Source organism: Tinamus guttatus, unplaced genomic scaffold (genome assembly GCF_059628265.1).
Source record: "Tinamus guttatus ecotype Peru unplaced genomic scaffold, ASM5962826v1 Tinamus_guttatus_pri_ptg000028l, whole genome shotgun sequence".
NCBI classification, from domain to species: Eukaryota; Metazoa; Chordata; class Aves; order Tinamiformes; family Tinamidae; genus Tinamus; species Tinamus guttatus.
In genome coordinates this window covers 2,898,906-2,924,542 of record NW_028288562.1, presented here as the reverse complement: position 1 = coordinate 2,924,542, position 25,637 = coordinate 2,898,906, and the positions used below count along the sequence as shown (strand labels likewise).

The 25,637-nt window shown below is 40.6% G+C and overlaps 2 protein-coding genes across 2 annotated transcripts; one reads left to right on the top strand and one right to left on the bottom strand.

The window, feature by feature from the left end:
* Positions 1-314: 314 nt before the first annotated feature.
* TRMT10A (tRNA methyltransferase 10A) lies at positions 315-9,392 on the top strand. The gene is made up of 7 exons (XM_010219421.2): positions 315-590; positions 1,635-1,797; positions 3,231-3,302; positions 3,794-3,868; positions 4,687-4,836; positions 5,812-5,917; positions 9,105-9,392. Exons 1-7 carry the CDS (start codon positions 316-318, stop codon positions 9,269-9,271), a joined length of 1,008 nt encoding a protein of 335 aa, XP_010217723.2. The 5' UTR covers position 315; the 3' UTR covers positions 9,272-9,392.
* Positions 9,393-13,551: 4,159 nt separating this feature from the next.
* On the bottom strand, positions 13,552-22,203 carry CUNH4orf17 (chromosome unknown C4orf17 homolog). The gene is made up of 7 exons (XM_088529643.1): positions 21,976-22,203; positions 19,345-19,554; positions 18,942-19,009; positions 16,032-16,196; positions 15,431-15,512; positions 14,837-15,005; positions 13,552-13,744 (listed from the first exon to the last, which is right to left on the bottom strand). Exons 1-7 carry the CDS (start codon positions 22,124-22,126, stop codon positions 13,552-13,554), a joined length of 1,038 nt encoding a protein of 345 aa, XP_088385769.1. The 5' UTR covers positions 22,127-22,203.
* Between the last annotated feature and the right edge of the window lie 3,434 nt (positions 22,204-25,637).

Genomic DNA, 25,637 nt, shown 5'->3' with positions numbered 1-25,637 from the left:
GTAATTAAAAATTGTTGAATAATTAGAGATGAATAGCAGGCTGGATTTTAAGCATGTTCTTGAATGCAAGTTATCTTTTCTACGTATTTGTGAAAAATGTGTGTTTTTGGAGATGCTAACCACACTTATGCAAAAAAGCCCCCTATATATATATATATACATATATAAAAGCCCCTCTTGTGTTTATAACTTTTGTTCAGGTTTATGGTAGCTGTAGGGTGATACTTACTCCAATTGAACTTCATGTAATAACCTTCTAATAAGTACTGTTTTATTTCTTACAGAATTTTTAGGGAAAAAGGTTCGCTTTTTTTAATGAAATATTTACCACGCGCTGAGAAACAAGTCAGTAAAGTCAACCAAAAGCTCATGTCTTCAGAAATGCCAGCAGAGAGTCCAGAGGAGCCAACAGAAAATACGGTGCCCACAGAGGTTCCTGATGTGGAAGGAAAGGTGAAACCCAATGATGGTCAAGTAGAGAACCAGGAGGCAGGCCCAGACAAGGCACAAGGTCTTGAAGCCATGTCCAAGAAGCAAAGGAAGAAACTGTTGAAGCAGCAACAGTGGGAAGAACAGAAAGATTTACGCAGGTATGGTTCGAAATATGGCTTTCCTAGGATCTTGTGTACCATTTAATGCCAGTAGCAGTAATGCTGTAATGCTCTGTGTTAGCAGAATTTGCATGCAGATTACTTTAGCAAGCCAAGGCAGTTGAGCTAGTTTTCTCTCATACGTGGTTTAAAGTGGTAGTCACAGACTGCTCCATCTGACTAGTAAGAAACTGCAAAGGTAAGATTATGCTAGACATGTGCCGCCTCTCGAAGAGGATACCAGGAAGGAGTCCAGCTTGCTTGTGTTTTTCTAACATATTTGTCCAGAGGGAGAAATAACCTGGCATAGTTCCTTTCTGAATTGGCTGTATACTGTTTTCCTATTGCTGTCGAATTTGTTGAACTGTATGAAATCAGAATAAAAATTTCCTTCTGACAGGTAGAATATTGTGCCATAAATGCTAAGGTTGGTTTGTGATCGACTAAAATGTTTTGTGGTAGGTGGTGGATTTTCATATTTGTATTCTTCTGGAGGAAAAAGTGTGTCTGCAAATGGATGATCTCAATTTATTCTAACACAAAATATTCCCTCCTAGGTGAGTGGCTGTTAACAAAGAGCTTTTTAGGTGTTCTTTGAAACTTGATTCTAGGCTATTTGCTCCTTTTGAGAGGTGAGGGGGAAGAGAAACAAACATTTGCTTCAGAAATCTTGGAAACTGTCCATTTGGTGGAACAGAAGCTGTTCTGCTGCTGTGTTTTTGGTAGTAGTTTTGGTTATTCCTGATACATTAGTTGATTCAGAGCACTGCTAAATCCATGAAACAGATTCCAGCGACTCCACTTGGATTTATGGTCTCTGTCTGTCTAGGTATGCCTTGTCTTTGTAGGTGTGTCCAATACCTTGTAAATAAATGAGCTACCTCTTTTGTGCTGGTGTTAGCCTAGCACAAATTCAAGCACCAGAAATAGTATAAGACAAGGCAGTATAAACCACCTTGGTCTTGGAACAGTTATCTTGATCATAAAAGTATATTTTCATCTGTTTCCTCAGCATATATGTACCTGTTTATATTTTTTTATCAGGCAGAGACGAAAAGAAAAGCGCCAGAAGAGAAAGCTAGAGCGTCAGTCAAAACTGGACTCCAATAATGAAGGGAACGACAGGAAGCGTATGCGCAAGGAAGTGGTTCCGAGTACGCTTCGCCTCATTGTGGACTGCAGCTTTGATGACTTGATGGTGCTAAAGGTAAAAGAAATTTACCCATCAGATACAGGTGTTGAATTCATATGTGGTTTGAGAGAAAAACTATTTTGGAGCAGTGGATAGTTAGCATGTTTCAGAATGTGGTGACTCCTAGAACTTTAACTGCAGAATTTTTCAGGGCTTGGGATATACCTTTGTGTAAGCTTGCCAAAAATCTTGTTTGCCTTCTTGCATCTGTGGTAAGTTGGTTTGATTCCAGAGACAGAAACAGAGAAATGGTTTGTCTCTCATGCTCACCTTGAACTTGCACCCAGTTCTGCCTCAAAGTGATTCTGCCAGGGGGGTTGTAATTACTATACTTAGTTAGTTTCTCCTTTGAAGGGGGTCTCAAACTCCCAGCACTGTTAATGATGATCTGTGGAAATGAGTCTCTCTCTCTTTTTTTTTTTTTTTTTTTTTTTTTTTTTTTTTTTTAAGCACTATAAGGATGCTGAGCTTTTAACATTAAAACAGGAAGATGTTAATATGCTATCTCCTGTAAGAGAGCAGCCTGCAGTGTCTGAGGTAGACCTTTCCCCAGCCTGCTACCTTGAGCTATTCTACTGCTGCCCTGTAAGACTGCTAAAATGAAGCCTTGCAAAGCTCATCTTAGCTGACTGCTGTGTGTAATGCAAAACATGTATCACTAAAGCAGCTGAGGGTTACTGACCGTAGCTTTTGGGAGGCTCCTCAGCACCACCACATAAAAGGTCAGAGCAGCCCCTTGGTACATTTTGGGGATACTGCCTGGGCATTTCCTGCTAAGCTGCAGCTTTTGTAAAACAAAATATCCCATTTTATTTTAAAATGAGAATCAGTTATAAGAAGACCCTCTTTGTGAAATACTGAGACTAAAGGTACCTTACATCAGGGATCCTGACTAACAAATGTGTTTGTTGCATTTTATATGGTACTAGTTACCTGTTTAAATTTTCGGGTCAAAATGCTGGAACCAGACAATAAATTACTTACATTGTGTGTGATTGTTTTTTAGGTTAGTTGTGCTTTTTAGTTTTTTTTTTAACTTCATACTGTATAGTCTCAAGTCTTTATTTTGGATGAAAGACTTGAGTGTAGTTGCAGAGTGAAAAAATCTGCTTGATTCTGTAGATGAATTTTGAGTATATTATTACGTATAATTAAATCTCTTTTTTGTTTCATTTTTCCAGAATAATGCAAATCAAGTACATGCATAAAAGTGTCTAAATTTTTGTGTGTGTGTGGAAGATGTGCCTGTATCCATGCTGGAGTAATCCCCTCACAGAGGCTCTCTTTCCTTTGAGACTGAGCACGTGTGCTTTTTCTGTCTCTGAGTAGTCACTTTTGCCAGTTAAAAGCTTCCTTTTTTTCTCTTCAGCTTCTGACTGGCTCATGGTAAAGCATTTTATGGTGGTCTGTCTGAAGGACTATGTAAAAACAAATTATGTTGTATACAGGATGTTAAGAAGCTTCACAAGCAAATTCAGAGATGTTATGCAGAAAACCGCAAAGCATTCCATCCTGTGCAGGTATGCTTACGCAAACTCATGTCAAACCATGTCCCATGTGCAAAGCAGATGAGAAGGGTAGCAGTGACCCAAACTGGTCACAACTGTAGTAGGCAGACAAACTGTTTATTTAAAAGTGTCATATTAAAACAAATAGTATTTCTGATTTTTTTAATCCATGTATCATGCAAATCAGTATACATATGAGCAAGCATGTACATGCAGATGAAGAACATCGTATCATATGCAGTCATGCTACTAAAATACCTCTATACTAAGTTTTATCTATGACACATACAACAACAAAAGAGGGGCTACATATGTGTACGCTTGTCTCCTAAATGTGTCGCTAGTTATATAAATATAATCTATTTATGATTTCTGCTAAGTAAATAATAACTTAAGAGTGTTTGCTATCAGCTAAGGGGGTAAAAAGGCTTTCACAGAAGGGAGGATAACTGGCATCGTAACATTTAAATATTATGCGTTTTCTGTTTGTTTTTTTTCCTAAGTTTTACTTGACCAGCCACGGAGGACAGTTGAAGAACAACATGAATGAAAATGACAAAGGTTGGGTGAACTGGAAGGTGAATAATTGACTCTATTTTTGTATAAAGGGAAAGGGAAGGTTGTTAACCAGCTTGTTTGTGAAGGACCTGTACTTCTTAAATTTATTTTTTCCCCAAGACATCAGAACAATACTGTGTTAGAAAGAAGTGTGGCTCTTTATGCTCTTCAATTACTTAATTTGACTATGCTAGAGACTGCTTGGCTTGAATCTGGTTTTTGGTTTTGCAACTCTACACATATGCTTTAATTGAATAGATACCATTGTCTGATAGCCTGGGCAAGGGAATTATTCAAGCTGTTGCAGCAGTTGCCTCTCTCAATGGTGCTGCTCTTGGAAAAAGTACTACTCTGAAGTCCTGTTCTCTCTTGTGCTTTTTATTTCCATTGCTTTGCCACTGAGCACTTCATTGTAGCAGGTTTTGTGTGATGACTGCTTTTCAGAAGCATAGCACATACCTCTCATCAAACAAGTAATGTTAACTAAGCATGCACTTGTAGTTTCCTTTTTAGAAAGGAGGATTTGAAAATGGTTAGGATTGCTAGAGAACATTTGGTAATTTCTGAAAAGCATCACAAGAACTTAAGGTTTTCTGCAGCCCTTCTGGGCTTTCAGGAAGTTTCCAGATGAATCTTTGGAGATCCTTTATAGGGACTGTGGGTTGTTTATGTAGAGAGTTACGCTGTGGAGGGGAAAAAATAGAATGAGGGGCGTAGAATGAACTGTGTATACTTAGCTTTATATTTGCTGGTTCCATCTCAGATCTGAAAAACATATGGTTTGTCCAACAATTCATCTATTGAATGTAACTTCTTTTAACTACCTTGTGTTTTGGAGGATATCCAAGTTAGAACAGAGCACTACAGTGAGCTAATAAAGAAGGAAGACCTAGTATATCTTACCTCAGATTCCCCAGATGTGCTTAGTGAGCTTGATGAGATGAAAGCCTATGTGATAGGAGGCCTGGTGGATCACAATCATCACAAGGTAAACGCAGGCTGCAGTTCTTTACAGCCTCTTTTTTGGAGGGGCAGGGAGGGAGTGGCGGAAGTAATCATGTTTGACATTAGTGTTGTGCATGTGTAAACTAATAAAAATAACAAAACTTTCAAAAAGAAGACATAATTCAAAAAAAAATGGGAAGAAACACACAAGTTTGTGGTGGTAGCAATGGCTTGTGTTCCAGGGCACAGACATGCGGAGGCTTTTCAGTGTTTTATCTTTTCATTTTAAATATTGGAATGGAATTAGTAACACTGCTCAACTTACCAAGGGCCATATTTTCAGACAGAAGGCTTTGGTTTCTCAGCATGCAATTGGGTCTATGCTTGTATGTGCCCAAATATAGAACAACAACAATGCTTGAGTCTTGAATGTCCTTTTTTTTTTAAAAAAAAAAAAAAAAAAAAGTTTGCCCCTCTGAAGGACTTGGCTAAGTGACACACATGCCTCAGGGATCTGGTTCCATACCTAGATGTGGGAACATGCTGTGTGGGCTTGGGGGTGCCATAGAGAATGCTGCTGGGAAATAAAAGCGCTGTTACTGCTGGACTCTAAAGACACTCCTGCATAAGTTCTAGTAACCTACTCAATATTTCAAGGTGTGCTAAATTAAAAGGGATGAATCGTATGCCTTACCAAATGATACTGCAACAGTTAGCCCACAGTTGAAGGCTGGAAGGGAGTAAAAGCAGATAGATAGTTATTAAAGTATGAAGCATTTACTTCTCAAAGCACTCTATTCGGTCTGGGCACAGGAGTTTCTAGGTTATAAAATAAAAATTTTTTTTTAAAAAAGCAAAAACTGTATTCTCCCCCTCAAAAAAAATCTTTAAAGCAAAAGCATGGTGATGGAATCAAGACTGTGGCAGAAAACAATACTTCTGATAAACTGTTTAGGCTGATTCAAAATGGTGATTCTGAGTCAAATTGGTTTTTTTTTTTATTTTGTCTTTCCAACAGGGAATTACTTACAGAAAAGCAGTAGAGCTAGGAGTTGGTCATGCACAACTCCCTCTTGGAAACTTTGTGAAAATGAACAGTCGAAAAGTGCTAGCGGTCAATCATGGTAAGTCTTACCTCACTGAACAACAGTATTATAGAATATACCTGCAGTAGTAAACATGGTACCCTCAGAATGTACATTACAGGGCAGGTACCTTCATTTAATATTTGAGCCTTTTTTTAATCCTGTTCCTTCTGGAATAAAGTAGTTAGAAAAATATTTAAACATCAGAGTATATGGATAAAGATAGCTGTGGAAGTGTCTCAGTCACTTAAAGGTGCAAACCCCAATCAGTTGACCTCTCCCATGAGTAATTTTGCCTTTCTTGCCATCCTGGCCCTGTTAACTGGCTTAAATGGGTAAATAAATAACATCTGGAAGCTATCCCATGCTGAGCTTTTATTACTGCATTTCTACTTGGTTTCTTCATGTGCAGTTATACTTAACCTATTTCTCAAAACACATGCATGCTTTTCGGTTTTTTCTTATACTATTTATTATCTTTCAGGGTCATTAAACAAAATTACATGCTCAGAACCTCATAGGAATTTCTTTGATAGTATGCAAGTCTTCGAGTCTTCAGGTTCTTTTATCTTATCCTGCCTTATGTTTCAGGTTTGTTTTGCAATTGAACACCTGTCCTGACAGTAACTTTATGTTCTTAAGGTGCCATCAGTGGCTGAGGTGTGCACTTGTAAGATAAAGAGTATTTAAGTGTAGCAGGGAACATGTATTCGAGGCCATTTTATTAGCATGGCACTAGAATTAAAAATCACCGCAGCCTTTGTAGCATTTTTCAAGTTTCCAGGACTGGATCTTTAGATGTTTTTATACATATTTTATGTATTCATCAAAAGTTATAAAAGTTGAAGCTCCATTAGTGCTTTTCTGCAATAATCTTATACTGACCTCTATTGGCAGCATTTTGCTGGCTTTACCCCGAAGTCTGCACTCTACATAGTTTCGGTTGTTTATTCTAGATAGTTTGTACTGCAGCAATATTTTGCTTAAGGTTTTCTGTCAGGAAAATGAAAAAAAAAAAAAAAAAAAAAAAAAGGGGGGGGGGGGGATGCAAAGGTTGCAGTGCTAGCTCAATTAAATTAATTGTGGCGGCTACCATTAAGGCTCTGGTGTATCTTGTAACCTGAGTCGCATAGAACCTGAATCAAAAAGGACTGTTTTCAGGGAGATAGTACTTAACATGGATAAGGTAAGTAGATCTAAGTGGTCTCTCAACATTTTTTTTTTTAATGTATAAAGTCTTATGTAGGAGTGAAGGACATTTCTACTAAGATTTTTGAAATTTGCTGCAAACGAATCCACCTTGCTACTTTGTGTAACACTGTATAATTTCTCACCTCCTCTACGGTAATGTGGTTATTTTGGCATTTGTGCTCCCTCGCTCAGTCTGGAATGTAAATCTTGCAAAGCGCAATATGCGGCTCGGCAGACAAGACAGAGACCTACTGGGTTCCTGTGGGACTATTTTTGAGAGGTGTGAATTTGGAAAGTCCCATAGAAGAGATTCTTTCTTAAGTGCCTTGTCAGTCTCTGAAGCACTTTAAGTGGTGCCCTCTGGTGGTGGGAGATAGGCAGCGTCCTTAAATATGAAATTTGCCTTGGGAACAAGTCTTCATAGTTCAGTGCCTGAACTCTGAAAATGTTTTGAAATGTATTATATTTTGTTATACAAACTAGCAGGCTTTCATAAGTGTTTTTGTTGTTTTATTTTTAATTTGGTCTGAATTTGAGATCCATATGAAGCATTATATGTTTGTTTAAAAACAAATTTACAAGTTTACTTGAGAGTTGGATTTTTTTCCCTTTCCTTCAGCTCAGATTTGTGTCATAAGAGTAATAGTCTGTAATGTGTCTTATTTGGCCATATTGCTCTATTTCAGTGTGTGGTGAAAGCTAGTAACTGTTTCCATTACCTTTTTCTGTCCTTTCTTAATATTTTTATTGCTATTGTAGTGCGTTGCAGATATCTCTCTTGTCCTGCCCAGTCTGTTCTATTTTCATCAGTTCACTTTCCGCTATTCAGATAAAGGAAGCTCCTAAAGGGAGAGAGAATCCTACTCACTATACTCTTCCTTAAACTACGAGTTTTGCCACTTAGACTTTCTGCAGTAGCTTCCAGTGGCATAAATCTTCTCTCTGGGAGAGAACTAACTTCACTGTACTCCTAAGGCAAATAACCTAGTAAAATGGGCAGCTCTTGTAAATCATTGTCATAGACAGCAGCAGGCTGTCCAGTAAACCTGCATCCGGGGAACCTCTGGTAAACGTGACCCTCTTCTGTAATTTGACTCTCAGTGAGTGAGATGCACACACCACCTCCCTTTCTGTATTCTTGCCTGGCTTCCCATAAGGGTTTTTCCCCCATAGCTCCTTTCATCCTTTCTCATATGCTCTTGCTTGCCATTGAAAAGGTTTGCACTGGGTGCATTCTTTGAAGTCGGCATTCTCCAGCCCTGTTAGCACTATTCTTGTAGTCTCAAGCTTGAGCAACCTCCTCTGTGTCCCAGATTTTTCACACTAATCTGGTTTACTCATCAGCCAGGGGCATCCTTCCACCTTTACTACATCTGCAGAAGTCAGTCGTGTTAAGAGCTTTGGTGCTCCTCAAAATCATTTTTAAGATTTTGGACAACTGAGATTTATAAAAATAGGAAAATGCTTGTGAAATTTGCATATAATATAGTTTGGATGTATTGTCAGTCAGAGGAAGTTTTGAGCTGAAACAGGAGGAGTCAGGATGACATGCTAATTAGTATGAAGGAAGCAACGGGAAATTCAATAGTATTTTTTTTTTTTTTATGTCATAAGTTCAGATTTTATCAGATGGAAATGAAAGTAAACTTCAGGGAAGACTTTGGGCTGTTCATATATTGCAACTGGGGAAAAATCAAAGTTATTGTTAAAGTGCACCCAGAGCAGTATTACTGTCAAACATCAAAAAGCTGGTCTAAAAGGCATCTGAGAGACCTGGAATACTAGGGAGGCCCACTTGAACCAAAGAGAAATGAGCTCAAACTAGAGCAGCGTCAGAAAAGGAGACTGAAGCAACCAGGAGAGGAGAGAGCCTGTTTAACAAATAAAGACTCGGGGCTTGGCTTTAGACAGCAGTAGTAGCAGAATGGTCTGGTCTGCTTCTGCCTGTAGCTTTTATTCTGGAGGTGTATGTGTTCCTGTTGCCAATTCAGTTGTCTCCTGGGCGAAGAGCTGATGGTCTTTCTTGATGTTGCAGTTTTTGAGATCATCCTTGCATACCTGGAGAAGAGGGACTGGAAGGAAGCCTTTTTCAGTGTCTTGCCACAGCGGAAAGGGGCCATTCCTTTGGGAGAAGCCAATGATTCATCCAAACATACTCCATCTGAAAAAGAACATGGAGACAGTGACTTGGACAGCAACTAAGGCTTCAGAATGAGATGGGGAAAGAGACATTCTATTCATGGGTAAAATTGGGACACAAAGTAGTTAAACCCTGAATACCATCTGCTGCCCTCATGATACTGAATTGTGTCAATGCTTAGTAGCTACATTGCTGGCCCTGACCTGCTGGACAGTACGGGTAAAGATAAATGTTATTTTTACTCTGAAGCATTGGTCTTAGTGGCTTTTTTTGGGGGAAAAATATGTGTCTATATATAATAGAAAAAGTTATTTTGTTTACCAAGGAAGCTATTTATTTTTTTTTTTAAGTTTCGTTGTATATGTGAATATACTTAAAAACCTGAAGTAGTATTAGTTCTTGCTTTGTGTGCAACCTTGGCCATTTCCATGCTCGTGTGTCTTAAAAGCAGCGTACAATAAGATTCATATGACCTCAAATCCTGTACCAGTAGTGCCTGTTGCACCATGTGTGTGACCGCTCAAAGAAAAGACAAATTTTTGATGTTTCTTGAGAGTCTCAACAGACAATCATGAGCAACTGAAATGCCTTTGTTATATTAGCCGTACTGACTGTTTTATACCCTTGTGATCATCTTGTTGGGGTTGCTAGATGAAGTATGAATGTGCAGTTAAAGCAGTACTCTGCTTGAGTTTGAGTGGGATGAGTATCTGCACATGTGTGAATTTGTGGCTTGGTTAGAACACAGTCCTTGTTTTGTTAATGTGGTTCAATTACACTTTATTATCTATTATACTCTTGGCAAAACTTACCCTGCAGTCTCAAAACAATACAGCTCCAGAATACTGGTTATTTGAAAATCTTATTCTTCAGTTTTAGTATATGTATGTATCGGAACATTGTATTAATTGCTTTTTCTACCAACTATTTTTCGCTTTAAAGGAAGATGTTTCAGTCTTGACTGGAAACTGTATTCTAATTTTTTTAAACTGACTCTGGTGCTTTTTCCCCCCCTAAGTAATGTATTTTTATTACCATCTGCAAGCCTATTCCCTGGCTTCCTTCTGTAGGGATGAAGTGGGCAGCTGAGATCTGTGTTTTGGATTGTGAACAAACATGCACTGAATCTAAGCTGAACGGAGCAGCTCTCACACAACTGCTGGGGGAGTGTAAGACCAAATCATGATAACTGTTCATCTCTAGCTGCAAGCAAGAGGATGCTAGAAATACGTGTACATGTAAGGTGTGCCTCTCATTGTAGTCCTGCTTCGGTTGCTGGTCTGTAAAGGTTTGGCAACGAACTAGTTGTGACTTTATATACTCAGTGTGTGCTGCCTCCTTTGCTTTTTAAATAACCGTTGAAAAGTTTCATGTGTTGAAAGCATGGACTGCAGATTTACTTTGCAAGGCTATGCAAGAGTGTGATGGCTTTTGTACAGAAACTAGATTGCCTGTGGCACAAAAGCACAGCTGTTTTTATTTCTTTAATGAAAACAAAAAACAGTACAAGTATACCAACCATTTATTAAATGGATTCTCCCAAAATACACGTGTAAAGCAGTTCTGTTAAGAGTTACCCATTTACAACTGAGGTATTGCATGCATGTTCATGCACATAGTTAAACTTGTGAATCTTTGGTCATTTTAACATTTGCTGGTTTGCTTGTTTTTGAGTATTTCTTACACGTGCCTCATCTCCACAGGCTTGAAAGGATAAGAGAAGGTCACATAAATTGGGACTTCTGGAGACATTCAGATAGGGTCCAAAGAAGCCTTGGAATTATTTTGCTGACAAAACATTATTGCAATATGAAGGAAGTGTGTTATGACTTAAAACACAGCTTTTCTTGCATAGTCACCAGTGAAATTAAATGGATTACTCATGCGCACACACACACCTTAGAAAAGGAAGAGAGCTTGTACTGCTTGTGACTGGACAGCATGTTTTTTCTGTAACTAGGACAAAATTATCAACTAGCATTTGATTGCAGCATTAAAGCAGGGTGACCAGCAAACTCTGCCAGAGCTTCTCAGTCCATCATGACAGTCCGGGAAGTGCTCTTCACTGCAGCATGAAAGTGCAGGTATGTTCTCGAGGGTGGCCATTTGCTGGCCTGGGAAAAGCATACCAAGTGTCTTACTCTCATGTGCACACTGTGCCTTTTTTTTTTTTTTTTTTTTTTTTTTTTTTTACCTTGCCTGATAATTCTTATGGTTTTGATTCTTAACCGCCTACTGCAATTGTTTAACTGTTACACGACTAGCTGAGCTTGGCTCCTCTCTTTTCCTAAAAGCCCTGAGAGCTTGCCCATATTTAGTAATCATGGTATGTATCTAACTGTCATTCATATTTGCTGCACATCACAGAGGTTTTACATATTTATTGAACAGGCCATCTCTCCGAAGAGGGATAGAATATAAATTCTTACAGAGGAATAATAGATTACAACCTGAGCACTTTATGAAGCATTTAAAAATACTTGACATGGATGCATGACTGTTTAAATTAGTTGACTCTCTCAACCTCCTCAGCAACAGCAGACACCCTAAAGAGTGCAGGCTCCCAGCGGTTGGTGGCAGGGACAAGTGATAGTCCAGAAGATGGGCGATCTGGTTTTATTACAGGACAAAGAAATGTGGCTGCTTCACCAGAATAGTCTTATGGGAATCTCGGTCGCTGCTTTATCCTGATGTATCTGTAAGGATCTGCTTCAGCTTCTCCTGCTGCTTTGGCCTGAAGGGGAAAGTGCTCTGCAGGGAGCCATGTTTGGGGACGCACAGCAGCAACAGGTGCTTGGGGAAGGGAGATGACTGAGGTGTGATTGACTGTAATGCTCCTTGCAAACAGTCCCACTTCTGGCTCCAGTATGTTTGCTCACAGCCTGTCTCCTTTGTGGAGGAAATGTAACTGCCTTTGAGAGGCTTTAACGCCATTGCTGCCCTCTCGGTTCTGTTCAGTAATGCGTCTCTAAGGCCTCAGAGATACTAAGTTTTTCAGGCCTAGCTAATGCAGCCCAATGCCAAGAGACGACACCCACAGTAGAGATTTATGCAGGATTAAAGCAGTCTGAATATGGCCCAAAAGTGTTTGTCAGCTACCTTCATTTTGACTCTCCAGTGCCAATAGCCATGAGTAGGCTCATACTCTTGCACAGCTATACAACTGTATATTACCTACATGGGAAAGTGATCCTTGCATTATTTTATGAGTTGGCAAGTGTACATGAGGAATGGCTGGTTCTGTGTGACAGGCTTTCTTCTGGCCATCCACAAATACTCCTTTCACTAATCTGTTGCTCCAGATTAGTATGGGGCCACCAGTCTGTCTCATTGAGTGCTCTTACATGCTTGGGTTTGTGCAGTAACTGCTCTGTCAGCCCTGAGAGAAAGCAGAGGTTGTCACCCAGGTCCTGCAGAGGAAAGTGTGGATGGACCCGCTAGTTGCAATAGGTAAAATGATTTTGAAAGGAAGGTAGAGGCTTTGGATGAGCGGGGTGCGGTGTGCCCTGAGCTAAGCTTCCCCTCCCTTTTTGTAATAACTTCTTTTCCCCTGCAAATGAATAGATGTCTTCATGAGCCTATCTTCACTGGGAAAAATCTTGCTCTGGGAAATAAATGGGAATGTGGTCAGAAAAAAAAATGAGTTACATTTTAAAAGGATAAAACTGATTTTTCTGCTTGCAGAGTTTACCTGAAAGACCTGGGTAAGACCCAGAAGAATTTCTGTTGTTGCTTTCCTGTATTTTGGTGGCTTGTGGCTTGTATGGTGGCTTTAGAATTTGTTTTTTCTTCCTCCATGGATGCTAAAACTTGTGAAGCTACTCCACAAATAACAAGAAATATGGAAGCAGATAACAGCTTGCTGTGAGGCAGACATTGTTGGTCACTATGCAGGCCTGATTTTGGAAATTCAGAGTCTCTCTTTTCTGATGCCTAGGACTTGACATGCTTCTCTGCAAGTGCTGTGTGTGCCTCTCCCCTTACCCTGGTGTGTCTGTGACTGGGAAGTCACAGACAAGAGCTCTTGTCTAAACACAAGAGCCATCTGAGTTGCGCAGAAACATGAATCTGATGCCAAAAAGTGGGGGTTTTTGTGTGTTTTTTTTTTTTTTTTAATCATTAACCTCTTTCCACAGTAACTTATGCAGAATGGTTTGGTTGAATTGCTGCAAGACTAAACATAATGAGCGTAAGATTATTTTATTTTAAAGGAGAGCCTGACCAGTTACCTGTAAAATTATTAGAAGGGCTAAAGAATATACTTTTTTTTTTTTTTTTTTTTTTTTTTCATGTGAAGGTGTCATTGGAGCTGCCTTAGTGGCTGTGGAGGGCAGAGCTTTCCCTAGCCAGGGGACGTGTGCATGTTGGGGGGCGCTTGCTGCTGCGCAGGCGGGACTTGGGGTGAAGCGTCAAGGCGGCAGCAGCGCCCGTTGCTGCCGAGCCCTGCCGGCTGCAGGGCTTCCCTAGGGCCAGGAGATCTGCCTGTGCTGGGCTTCTGTTTCTCAGCCTTGAGAGTGAGAGATCTTCCTCCCTTTCTGAAAAAAAAAAAATGTAAAAGAAAGCTCTATATTATTAGGCTGAAAATTATAGAAGCACATGTACTCCATAGCGAGAAAGTCACTTGGAAAAGGATTGCTGCTTTAGAGTTGTCTTCATACAAGAACAAGCAGATAGAATTCTTTCTCCTCTGTGTTCCTAAGCATGGTTACAAACAATGTTAACGCTGGTAGTTTTTAAGCCAGCACAAATGACTGTGTTAACATTACACATGGCTGTGACTGACTTGTGTTGTCCCCAGGCATTTCAGAAGGGGTGCAAAGAGGTGATGGGGTGTTTCCTGGCAGTGCCTCTGTTGTTGGCTTGCATTGGCTGTGAAAACGTTGCAAGTGGCCTTTGGGGGCTGGAAATACCTGAGTGAGAAAGCCTGGCTCACACTGAGGAGAGAGGTGGTAATCGGTACCTCTTGCTGCTATGGCTTGTTCTAGCAAGAGGCAGAAGCAGCTATCCATGTCCCTGACCTTGCTTTATATCTGAGTTAAATCAATTACAAAATTCATAGAAGTCTTTTTCTATCCAGAGAAACCAATTTAGTGACCACAACAATGGAAAGTCTTTGATATCCTGCTCTTAATGAATTAGATGTCCATTGGCACTGAATTCTGGATCTGCTGTGAAGATAGAAGTTAGAGCTGCTGGACATTCATAGTCCCTACACAGTGAATAGTGTCCTAGACATGCAGGGTCTTAATATTGACAATTCCCATCACTTACCCTGTCTCTTGTTATGATGTGCTTCTGATTCTTTAGTCGAAGGCCTGAATAAAAAAGGGAGAAAGTCTAATTTCATAAATATTGTAAATGGTGTAGGATATATGTTGCAATGTACAGGAGTTACTTTTAAAACTGTTTTCAAGTGCCCCTAATGCTCAAGAGGTATGGGATCATCTAGCTGGGGGCACATTTGATCCAAGCTGTACATGACAACTTTCTGTCACAAAGTTCCATTTTTCATGAGGTTCATAGTAAAAGAAAACAAATATATACACACACACATATATATGTATATGTATTTCTGGGTAATAACTTCATCTTATTGCTAATCCTAGCAACCTCCCTGCAAGCTTTACCTGGACTGATTGGTTTCTTCTGCATCTCCCCAGAGAGGACAGTGAGGCTTTTGCAAACTCTGGATACTCGTGTTCTCTGCCGTACCCTCATTCGCTGCATCTGGCTGATATTTCAGCAGGTCTTTGCCAGTCAGTTCTGAGTGAATCAGATTGGACATGAAGTTTTTTTCTGAAATTGGAAGAGAGGAGACATTTTGTAAAAGTTGCCACTTGCTAATCTGGTTGTTTAGGGGCCAATTCTGGAGTTTCCTTATCTGAGCCTCAGCATGGTATTTCCAAAGGCCTCCAAGGGGGTGTGAGAGATGTGCTGCACTCTTGCCTTTTGCCCAGCCCATGATGCTGGAGCTGTGCTGGGGGTGCTGGCTTTTCTACCCAGCACCAGAGCTGAGTGGGCTGGGGTCTCAGGGACTGATTTCTGTGCGCAGTCACCTTACTGCTCAGCACAACCACACTCGAGGCAAGTGCCCTTCGTTGGAACCTGTTCTTTCCAGCTCCACAATTCCATTCAGCTCATGTCCATGAGAATTTCATGGTTTTACACAAATAAACATGTGGGTAGTTCTTTCAAAACTTGTAAGCATTCACATTGCTTACCTTTGATGCTTGCTCTTGAGAGCCATGCTTGGATCTCTGCAAGAGAATCTGTCTGCAAGAGTTTGCAGAGTTTCTCCAGCACCTAGATGATGTATAGGATGGTTAGGATTGGCACCATGTGTTTTTGGGGGGGGGAGGAGGGGTATATTTTTCAGTCGACCTCTATCTTTGTCAATGTGCAGTTTTACAGCTGTGCACATGGCCTAGAGACACGACCATCAGTTTTACCATGTTATGCAGCCCTGTGAGCTGTCTGCAAGAGGTGATGCTGGGAGGTACCATGTGCAGAGCCCTTCAGAGACTTCGCAAGGAAACCATTAAGCAGTTAGTGTGCGTATAAAGCCTTTTGATATGACACACAGTATTTGCAGGCTGTTTTCTAGAGGACAAGTTTCAGCCCGTGTGCTAATTGCACTGATCTGTCAATGATTTCTAATAGCAAGTTCCAGTTAGATGAGAGCAACTCAAAATAAATGCAGAATAAAAAAATATGTCAATAGAATTCACACTACGGATAAAAAATCTGACAAATAACATGCTCCTTGAGAAAAAAGAATGTGCAACAACACAGGAAACCATATACTAAGCACTGACGTCTTACCTTTATTCCCTGATCCAGGTAGCTTGGGACGTAATTCACATCCTCTCGGACGTGAGGATTGTGGCGCAAGGTGATGAATGGAGAGGGAGGTTGGGTGGGGGAAGCAGCATGGATCCTCTGGCCAGTTGCAGGTGGTGCAGAGGTTTGGAGTTGTGTTTTCAAAAGCTTTTCCAAAGCAGAAAACAATGTATAAAGAAATAGCTTGACTCCATGTAAGCAGCAGTAATAGGCAGTATGAAATAGTTGATTAACACTGGTGCCCAGCAAGGCTGTAAAGCAGAAAACGTGACTAAAACTTAGAGCCTCCATTGACTAGAGCCACAAATGGGAAATGCGCAGATTGTTACAGCCTCTAATATGTGCTCACCTATAGCAATACCAGATGTTCATAATCCATTTTTCCCTTTATTAGCCAAGAAAATATATGGGAACAGTCTACAGTGTTTTGGAGCGATTTGCATTTTTGGTCTAAGAATGAAAGGGACTCAAGGTAACAACTAATGGAAACCAGACGAGGAAGGGAGGTTTCTAGATCCTGTTTGCTTTTTAGCCATGGGTTTGTAGGGTGCTCCTGAGTAACTCTTGACTTCTCTGGGAGCAGCCTTATAAGTCTGTGAAAAGCATCTTAAAAGTACTCAGCAGGTTTGGTTTGTAAAAGCAGTGGGGAAAACCTCGAGAAAAAGCAAAAGGCAGCTATTGGATTTATGAACAACAGTAGTCTCCCAAATGTGCCTATGGAACAGTATCTGGCCATTACATATAGTTACTTTGCAGCCAAAATACAGTGCAATAGAGTTGGTAGAGCTATATTTTTGTATATATAAGTGAATAGTAAATATTAAGCATAGCCTTTACTATACCTAGTTGAGGAATCTACAAACAACAGTGTGATACGGTTAGAAACAGGAAAAAGAGGAATGTGCTAGAAAATTAATCGTTACTTTCACAGCCTGTACTGCAAAGCACCTTGGCAGTGCCCTCTCCTGCCCAGCAGTAGCACAGCAACGCCTCCTTTGGCCTTTTTTTGACATTTGTAATGCAGCTCACTGCACAGGTCTGTTAATGATTTCTAAGAGCAAACTCCAGTTATGTGAGAGCAACTCAAAGTAAATGCTCAATAAAATTATAGCTCAATTAACCTTTTGCTCAGGTATTGCATTGTTACTGCAGAGGAGATGAGTAGTTAGATGAGCTGCATCTTGAGACTAAGGAGTTGGGATAAATCCCAGTAAGAAAATCTTCTTATGGACACAGCTGCAAAGCTGGATTTAAATTCCTACTCCTTAAGCAAGATGCTGTCAACAAAAGCTAAACTGTTACTGACAACTAATCTAAAGAATCGCTGTCAAAATGAGAGGGCACAGGGTTTTCCTGCACTTTCTTTTTGCATATAGTGTGATAGGTTTTTTTCCCACTGGTTTGAGACTAAGTGAACGTCGTTCTTGTCTTCATAGAGTTTGATGATTTTTCTTACTTGCAAAGGAAGTGAAATTGCAGTTTGCATGATATCAGTGATCTACATGTGCTTTGTATTTCTGCTGTTTGTTTTTCACTGGTGGTTTCATAACTAATTGCCATCCTGTTCCAACTTGAGATTAGTCAGCATCAAGGATCTTTGAATGTTTCCCTCAGCAGTAATTAAGTCATGACTTTTGCATGGAAGACCACACAGCTGCGTATGAAACAGAAAGAAACTCTTCCATGTTTCTCCTTCTCAGCTTGCCTTTTCTAAACTCTCTCCCAGGGTTTCATTGAGGTGCTTGCACTGGCAGGTGGTAATGTGCTGACATTAGTGTTTACACAGGTACTTATCCCATGAAGAGTGGAAAATTCTCCTTCAACTTAGAAAAATTCTGGTCTTCTGTCAGACATTTGCTGCTTTTAAAAAATTACTCCCCCTGCCCTCCCCCCCCCCAAAAAAAAAAAATACAGAAGCTTGTGAACCTCATGATGCAAATATTCTTTCTGGCTATTGCTAAAGTATTCTGTCAGAAACAGCATGGCAGCAGTCACAGCACGCGAATGCATTGGTGATATCAGTAAAGAGCTGTCCTGAACTAAACCATATAAAGGGACCAGATGTAACAGCAGAGTTCTGGCAAGTAATGCAGCTTTTTGAGTAGTTTGTGACTTATTTATTTGTTTTGGTGAGCTGGCTTTAACTATTTCACCTGCTGTACTTGCAAACTGTTATATAACTAACAAGCTAACTTGTAACTCCTGACTAGCCTCATATGTATCTGCTCTGTAAGCTTAACTGTCATGTTTACTTCAAGCAAAATGTCTTTAATATGTTGCAGTCAGAAAGGGGAGATATTTTTCATCTCCAGTACAAATGTGTTTTCCTTGAAGCTCGCTGCGGCACGTTTCTCATGCTTTCTCCTTAAACCTTGCAATTCACTGTAAAAGCAGCAAGAAATTCAGCAGGGCTCAACATGTGTGGCACAAAAATGGGGTTAATGGAGACATCTTTGCAGGTAAGTAGGAGGGTTAATATCTGAAGAAGTTTATTTCACAGGTTTAAAAGAAAGCTGGAGGATGGTCTTAAGTCTAACCAGTATTTTACAGCTGGGAACAAAGAAGATTTGTGTTTACGATTCTCTCCTTTTCAGTTTAACACAGAACATATGAGCAGTGTCTTCTGCTCCTAGTATAGCATATGCTCACTCGGTCACAACTGCTGGTGTAAAAATACAGGCTCAGCTGAACAGCACATTTCTAATGCGGTTACCACTGTGCTTAATAACCTGGTTAGCCCAGCTCTAGTGTTCTACAGTTTGGATCCTCACATTCCTCTTTTTGGGTCTGAGTTGTCCTCCTTATCAGCCTGAACTAGTCAAATCTGATAGCAGTTTTCAGAAGTGTGAAAGAACGCTAAAATAAAGAATTGTATGTTAATTTTTTACTTACCTTTTCAAGTGAAGTAGGAGTATTTGGAATGCCTTCAAGAATGTCTCGGAGTCCTCCTCCCCCGTGTTCTGGAAGTTAACAGGCAAATTGTTTTCACAAGTTAAAAATAAAGGCTATAAGATGCACCTTACATCATGTCCAGGGTGCCATTTTTAATTGAAATATACAAGCTGTATTTTGGAAAGCTTTTAAGAGACTGTTTCCTTCCCTTTTTATTTGCTTTTATTACGTTGCACAGCAAATTAATGTAATTCTGAGGTGAGATGCATAGCGAAGAACCTCTCTCATGATTATAGTGCTGTGTAACTACTGCACCTACAGGTGAAGTAATTGCTGATCCTTGTCCACCTTGAGCAGCTGAGGTGCTGATCCCTAAAGCAGCAGGTTGGTGTCCCCTACTCACGTGTCCCGGGCCGTGCAGAGCCGAATCCCTTTCTCGTGTGAGCCCCGAGCCTGGGCAAGTGCCTGTTGGCAGAGGAGGCGCTCATCGTGTTCCTGCGGAGCACGTGTTGTTGACCACCTTTGGGCTCCACGAGTTGAGTTTTGCCGACAGATTCATGTTCTCTTAATCTGCCTGTTTCCCTCACTGCACAGATAGGAACGTTGTTTAACCCTGTGCAAAAAGGAAGGGATGGAAATGATGCGTGCTATCGTAGGCAAGCCTGCACACAGACTGAGTAGGTGATCTCCAGAGGGAGCTTAGGGTGGATGAGTAGAAAACAAACGTATAAATCTGTGTATAAAAATAGCTTGTGGAGTGAGTAAAAGGGAATTTCAAGAATTTGAGAATCCTAGCAGGAAAAGTACCACCAAATTTTGATGAAATCTGCAAATCCAGTATGATTTAATTATTGCCTTAGCCAGTCTGACTGCTCAACAGGCAGAGGGAGGTATTCAAAGAGTGAATGAAGCAAGCAGATTGTGGTAGCCAGGAGATGGGCATGAGCAGTAGCACTCTGATACAGTGCTCAGTGCAATAAAGCTCCTGCTGGAGCAGCAGTGATGCTCAGGTAAAGCCTGGCGAGTGGCCTGGCATGGTGAAGCAGCCCTATTGAGCTGCGATAATCGGGTCACTCTTGTGCCTGTCTTAAAAAGCCTATTACCTTAGGCAAGAGAAGCAGAAATTGATTTTCAGTTGCCATTAGAGAGTTTTCATTTTTGTTCACCTGTGTCAACTGTGCTGTTTCTGAGCAAATTCACTGTGTTTTAAGGCAAGAAAGGACCAGTAGCCAGGCTGTTGGGGCTAATCAGGAAGTGTTTGTATGCCTCTCTGCCTACTTTTCCAACAGGTTTAGCTCATTCATTCTGCGGTGTCTCGTTTGTCCTGGATCATTTTGTCTCTATCATCTCTAATTTTAGAGCATGCTTTAAAAGGAAAGATGATAGAGCTGTGCATAATATTCCTGTATCATTTTTTGAATACTATATGCAGTAATATAATTCATTTCCTGTCTCATCTTGTTACCCTGTTGATCATCATGGATTTACATAACCTTATGGTGAATTGATGCTCCCTTTCTAGTAAAAACCTGTAGTCCTCTTCAGACAGAAGCGCTTTTGAAAGCGTTTCTGTTCTCCCTCATTGGGGCTTGTCATCTTCTGTTCCTGCAGTTTTGCTGGCTTTCGTGTTTAATTGTATTTCACAAACTAAACTTGGATTTATGAGTCTTGCCAGTAAAAGGATGGTTCCTGCAACACCACTGCAGCTTTATATTGAAAAATAGGGTGGAATTTTTCTTCCTTAAACACTGCTCACGGGTAGGCCTGTTTGTATCCTTGTAGATAGGCGGTTCCTTCCACTGGAGGAGAAAGTTCAGCACAGGACTGAAACTTAGTGAATCTCTAGATTCATTAAGGATCTAGAATCCTCCTTTCTAAGCTATGCTAATAGGCATTGGAAAAAAAAAACTTATTTTTATAAATCAAAATAAGTCAAAATGGTTTTAAAATAGGAAGTGGTTTTATTAAGCAATTGATTTTTTTTTCTGAACTTTGTTTCTAATAAGTAACTGACATGATACAAACAAAACAGGAGTTACAGCTGCATATTAATGACAGTAACGAGTTAGTTTGTATCGTCTACCAAGTCACTTCTGAAACAAAAGCCAATCTTTACAAGTCCTGTTTCTTCTCTTACTCGTGCTCTTGGCACGGTGCTTTCCTCTGTATTCCTTTCCGGTATAAGAATTACAGGCAGAGCCAGACCTGCCAGGCAGCAGAGCAGCCGTGTTTGTAGCAGAGCAGGTTGGGGGTGTTATGTGCTGCCTTGTGCAATGGGTTGCTCCTTGAAAGAATTATGGAGGTGAGAGTGCAAAAGACTCTTGAAGTGAGGTTTCTGGCACTCAGGGTGCGCTTGTGAGTGCAAAAAGGAGGAGAAATTAATTTAGCTTAAAAGGAATTAAGACAGTTCTTTTTGTGAAATGGTTATAGTTGTACCTTGTAAAGAATTAAATGCTGCTAATCTTTATGTTGTTACCTGAGATTTTGCCATTGTTGGGGATAAGTAAAGATGCCTGGTGGGTGGAAATGAATGTAGTGACTGGGGTCACTATAGTATATGTACCATATATGTATATGTATATATACTACGTAGTGCTTGTATAGCATATATGCTAACATATACATATATATAAAGCATATATACTAACTATACTATAACATGGGTACTGGAGTGCACATTCTAAGCTGTGAGCAACAAATTTGTAGTGAAGTGTGTTTTAACAGAGCTTTTTCAGTGCTTTCTTGAGTAAGATATCCTTTGCTCCTGCATGTGCAATGGGCATTTCTCTAGCAGGAGTGACCACGCCAGAAATGCTGCATATCCTTATTTTCCCTGAAGGGACTCAGTAGTTCAGTTAAGTTCAGTTATGACTAATTATCATTTCAAATGGGGAATTTCTTACTGAGTTGGTGCACTCTGGTGAAATGGTTCTCTTGTCAACATACTGGGAACAGAAAAGATGGATGTTTATCACCCGACAGTCACATTTCTTTGGTGTCCAGGCCAGCTTTGTGGCCCGTGAACTCCTCTTACCTCGTATGTGACAGACCGTCCTCGGATGGGGAACGTGCCTGGACAAGAAGTATGTCTCATCTGAGCTTCTAGTGGGAGGGTAGCGCAGGTTGTTGCGTGGCATGTTGTGGTTGAACTGAGGTTCAGGCTGTGGCTTGAAATTGATATTCATTGTGTAGCGTTCCTTATTCTCTTGCAGAGTTGCATTTTGGAGGGCACATTGGCCTTTCAGCTCATGAGGTGAGGCCAAATGCTAGAAGGGAAATAAAGACTCTGAAGTGACATGGATAATAGTAAGGTAGCAGAAGGTTTCAATTATTGTTTTTCTTGTTAGTGCTTTATTTGTTTTTTCCCTTTTCGGCACCCATTTTAGGAAGCTCTAAGCACAGGAGGGTGGAAGCAAGCTACCTACTGCTTCACTCCAAAGTAGTTACCTCAGGCATTTAATACTGCTTGTGGTCACTTTTCAGCTGTCAGTCACCTGGGGTCCCTTCTTGTGTAGAAATACATTAAAAAGAGCCTTCTTTTATTGTTAATTCACACCAAAGTTTATTTAATCAGAACAGAAAAATGTTGTTTTCCCTGTGACATTGCTGATCTTGGTGTTCTCATGGCTCAGTGTATAGTCTATAAAATAAAGTGTAAAGCAGCCCCCAGTAGCCATTGCTTGGCAGTTACTAGGACACCCTAAGTTTTGCTTTTTGTGCCGTATCTGGTTGTTCTGTCATCTCAGAAGCTCCTTGTTCCTGGGAAGCAGCAGGTGTGACCGCAGTTCTAGCGGTGCAGCTCCCAGCGCTGGCACCTCCGGTCTGGAAGACGACACGTATGTGCATGAGAAGCTGCACAGGTAGCAGCCCAGCAAGGACTGGCACGACCATCTGATTGCGCTTAGGCTCGTGTGTCTCCTCGTGGCTCAGAGGAACTCGAGTGAACGGACAGATTTTGCAATGTGTGCACAAGGTCAGTGAGTGGGAGGCTGGCTCGTCTGAAAGCAGAGAGTGCAAACTGCAGAGGTGAAGGTCTGTTATTGAGTGTGCATTGTAGGCAGTGAAAACCCACGTGAGGCAGGGTGAGGGTTTGGCCCAGGAATTGCTGCATCTTTAGTGTGTGAGGATGTAGAAAGGAAGCTACGGTTTGTAGAAGTGCCTTGTAAGTGATGGGGAGCTTTTATTTGCGGGGAATACCCTGGAGCAGATGAGGTGCTTCAGGGATAACAAAGGACAAAAATAAAAAAGAGAAGGAAAGGCAGGTGATTTAAGCAAATACTTTAACTATGATCTGCACTACCTTCTAATGGGCACTTGGATCACATGCAGCAATACTGGCAAATGGCAAGTGCTTTAGTGCTAGTCCTGCAAACTGCTGCCTTATACAAATCATTCTTGAAGTGAATTAGGCATTTTGCTAGATAACCAGATTTCAGTGTGGCCAAAACAGACATAGTTATTTATTCCCATGCTCTTCCATTCTAATCAAGAGTGCACATAGTTATTTTCTCCAACACTTCTTAGTTTTTTCTCTGACACTTGTATGTTTATGAATTCATAAAGTAAATTTCCACCTCACTACCAGGATTTATACTGCTAGAACTCTACTGACTTGCTCCTGATTTTTGTAAATTGAGATTTGAGGTAAGAAGTGTTTTTTATAATGGTGGGATGCCTAGTTTTGCCTACTAGTATAGGAAGCATTTAAAATACCTGTATCTACTGATACAAAAAATAAACATGCTTGTCTCCTGATATTTCCATAGTGCTTAGATTGAACTTTGATTCCCCTGAAAATATTTTAACTGGGAGACATGCTTTTCCAAAAGTCCTATAGTTCCTTTTCTTAATGTGTATCCTTGCCATAAAATGCATCATTTCTAAAATTAAAAGCTTGCTCAAAATGGTGTATAAAAACTTGTAAAAGCAGAAGATGCCTTATGCTTCTGGAGCTTCTGATTTTCAGCATAAATAAAGTTATGTTTCTATGTATGTTTCCTTCTATAAGGACTAAGTATGGTTGTTTACAGGTGTTCAAAAATCAAGTAGAGTGGGAGGATATTCTTATTAGCTAAACTGCTTAGTTAGTTTTCTGTGGCACTCTTAATTGTCTTGAAAAGCTCAAGTCTAAAATCTCTTTTAGAAATCTCACAGTATTATATACAACTGTTGCTTGACACAGGATGTTCCTGGGACAGAGGGGTATTGCCCTGCCAAATTAGTATTCATGGCGCAACGTTATTGTTTAAATTACTGAGGTTAAATGCAGTTTTATCGCAAAGCACTGGCTGCTAATGCAACCCTGCGCTCCCGCTCGGATAGCAGGGGAGGCTGGAGCTACCTGGCGCTCAGCGGCCCGGGCGCCTTCCCGCTGCAGCAGCTCCTCAGCTTCCCTCTGTGCCACACGGTCCCGGCTCGCCTAGGGCAGCGCTGGGGCTGAGCAAGCAGCACTGAATCACTGTGCAAGGCACGGATCCATGTCTCCTGACAAGGAAGGGAGATACGGGAATGCCGGAACCTCTGATATTCTTGGTGTCTCTTATGACATCTTTGAGCTGTGCATGGCTGTAATCATAGCAACAGTACCGTGTACTTTGCCTGGCATAAGCAGAGAGAAAAACTGGAGTGCTTGCATCCAGTTCATACTTTACATTCTTACCACTTTGTCTCTCCCAACATGAGAAGAATATTAAAGATCAGAAATAAGAGTTTATGCAGAGAAGGAACATTTGTACATGGAACAAAGAATGGCTGTACAGAAGACTTTAAAGTCACCTGTCTTTGTGTGTCCAAGAAAATTCATACTCAGGCAGTGTTTGATAATGATGTTTTCCCGGAGAACAAGTGCTACATAGTTGCCCTGTTCATTTTCAACAAGTGAAATCCTCTTTATGAGAATTAGTGGGAAAAGATGAGTCCAATATAGTCATGAGGGTTAGTGGGGAAAGATAATTAAAAGATAATTGAGTATGAAAATGTGTTTTCAGGCATTGACCAGCTGGTCAGCCCAATATAGTCATGGGACTACATTTGAAATCTGTTAACAGCAGGAAAATCTAGGAAAGGGATTGATGCATTGCTAACTGGCCATTAGTGATCACCAGGGATGTCTGCAATGGCACCACACAGACAAAAACAAGATTCCCACTACACTTAATTAGCTACTCTGGTACCCTTTCCAAGGTCTCCTTAGAAATCTTCCAGAATTCTGCAGCCGCTTCAGGATGTTGTACCCCAAGGTGACCCCAAGGGTGCTACACATTTAGTTTTTCTGTTTTGTTTTATTGGCTTTACAAGAGAGCAGAGGGACAGAGAGGAGGATAAGAAAACACTGACTGGAGCTTTGGCTCTGTGGTCAAGAATGCATTAGCTTTATGTTTCTCATCTTGATTTTAGGTCTTTAGCCAGGAAAGGGGACACAAGCAGGCAGATTGGTGCTGTTCTTTTTGTGTTCAGGATCATGTTTATTCCTGGAAATACAAAGATATAACTTGGGATCAAATGTTCTTCAGGCAAAGGAAATAACCATCTTGGTGTTAGATCATATTCATGCTTTCTGCTATCTAAAATCAATTTACAAACACAGGGAGGAACAGGCTGGATCAGCAAATAGCAGCTGTATGTAAATAGTGACAAAACAAATGGTAATGATGAATAAAAGCCAACCCCAGAGAAGTAGAGCAGCGTTTCGGTTCG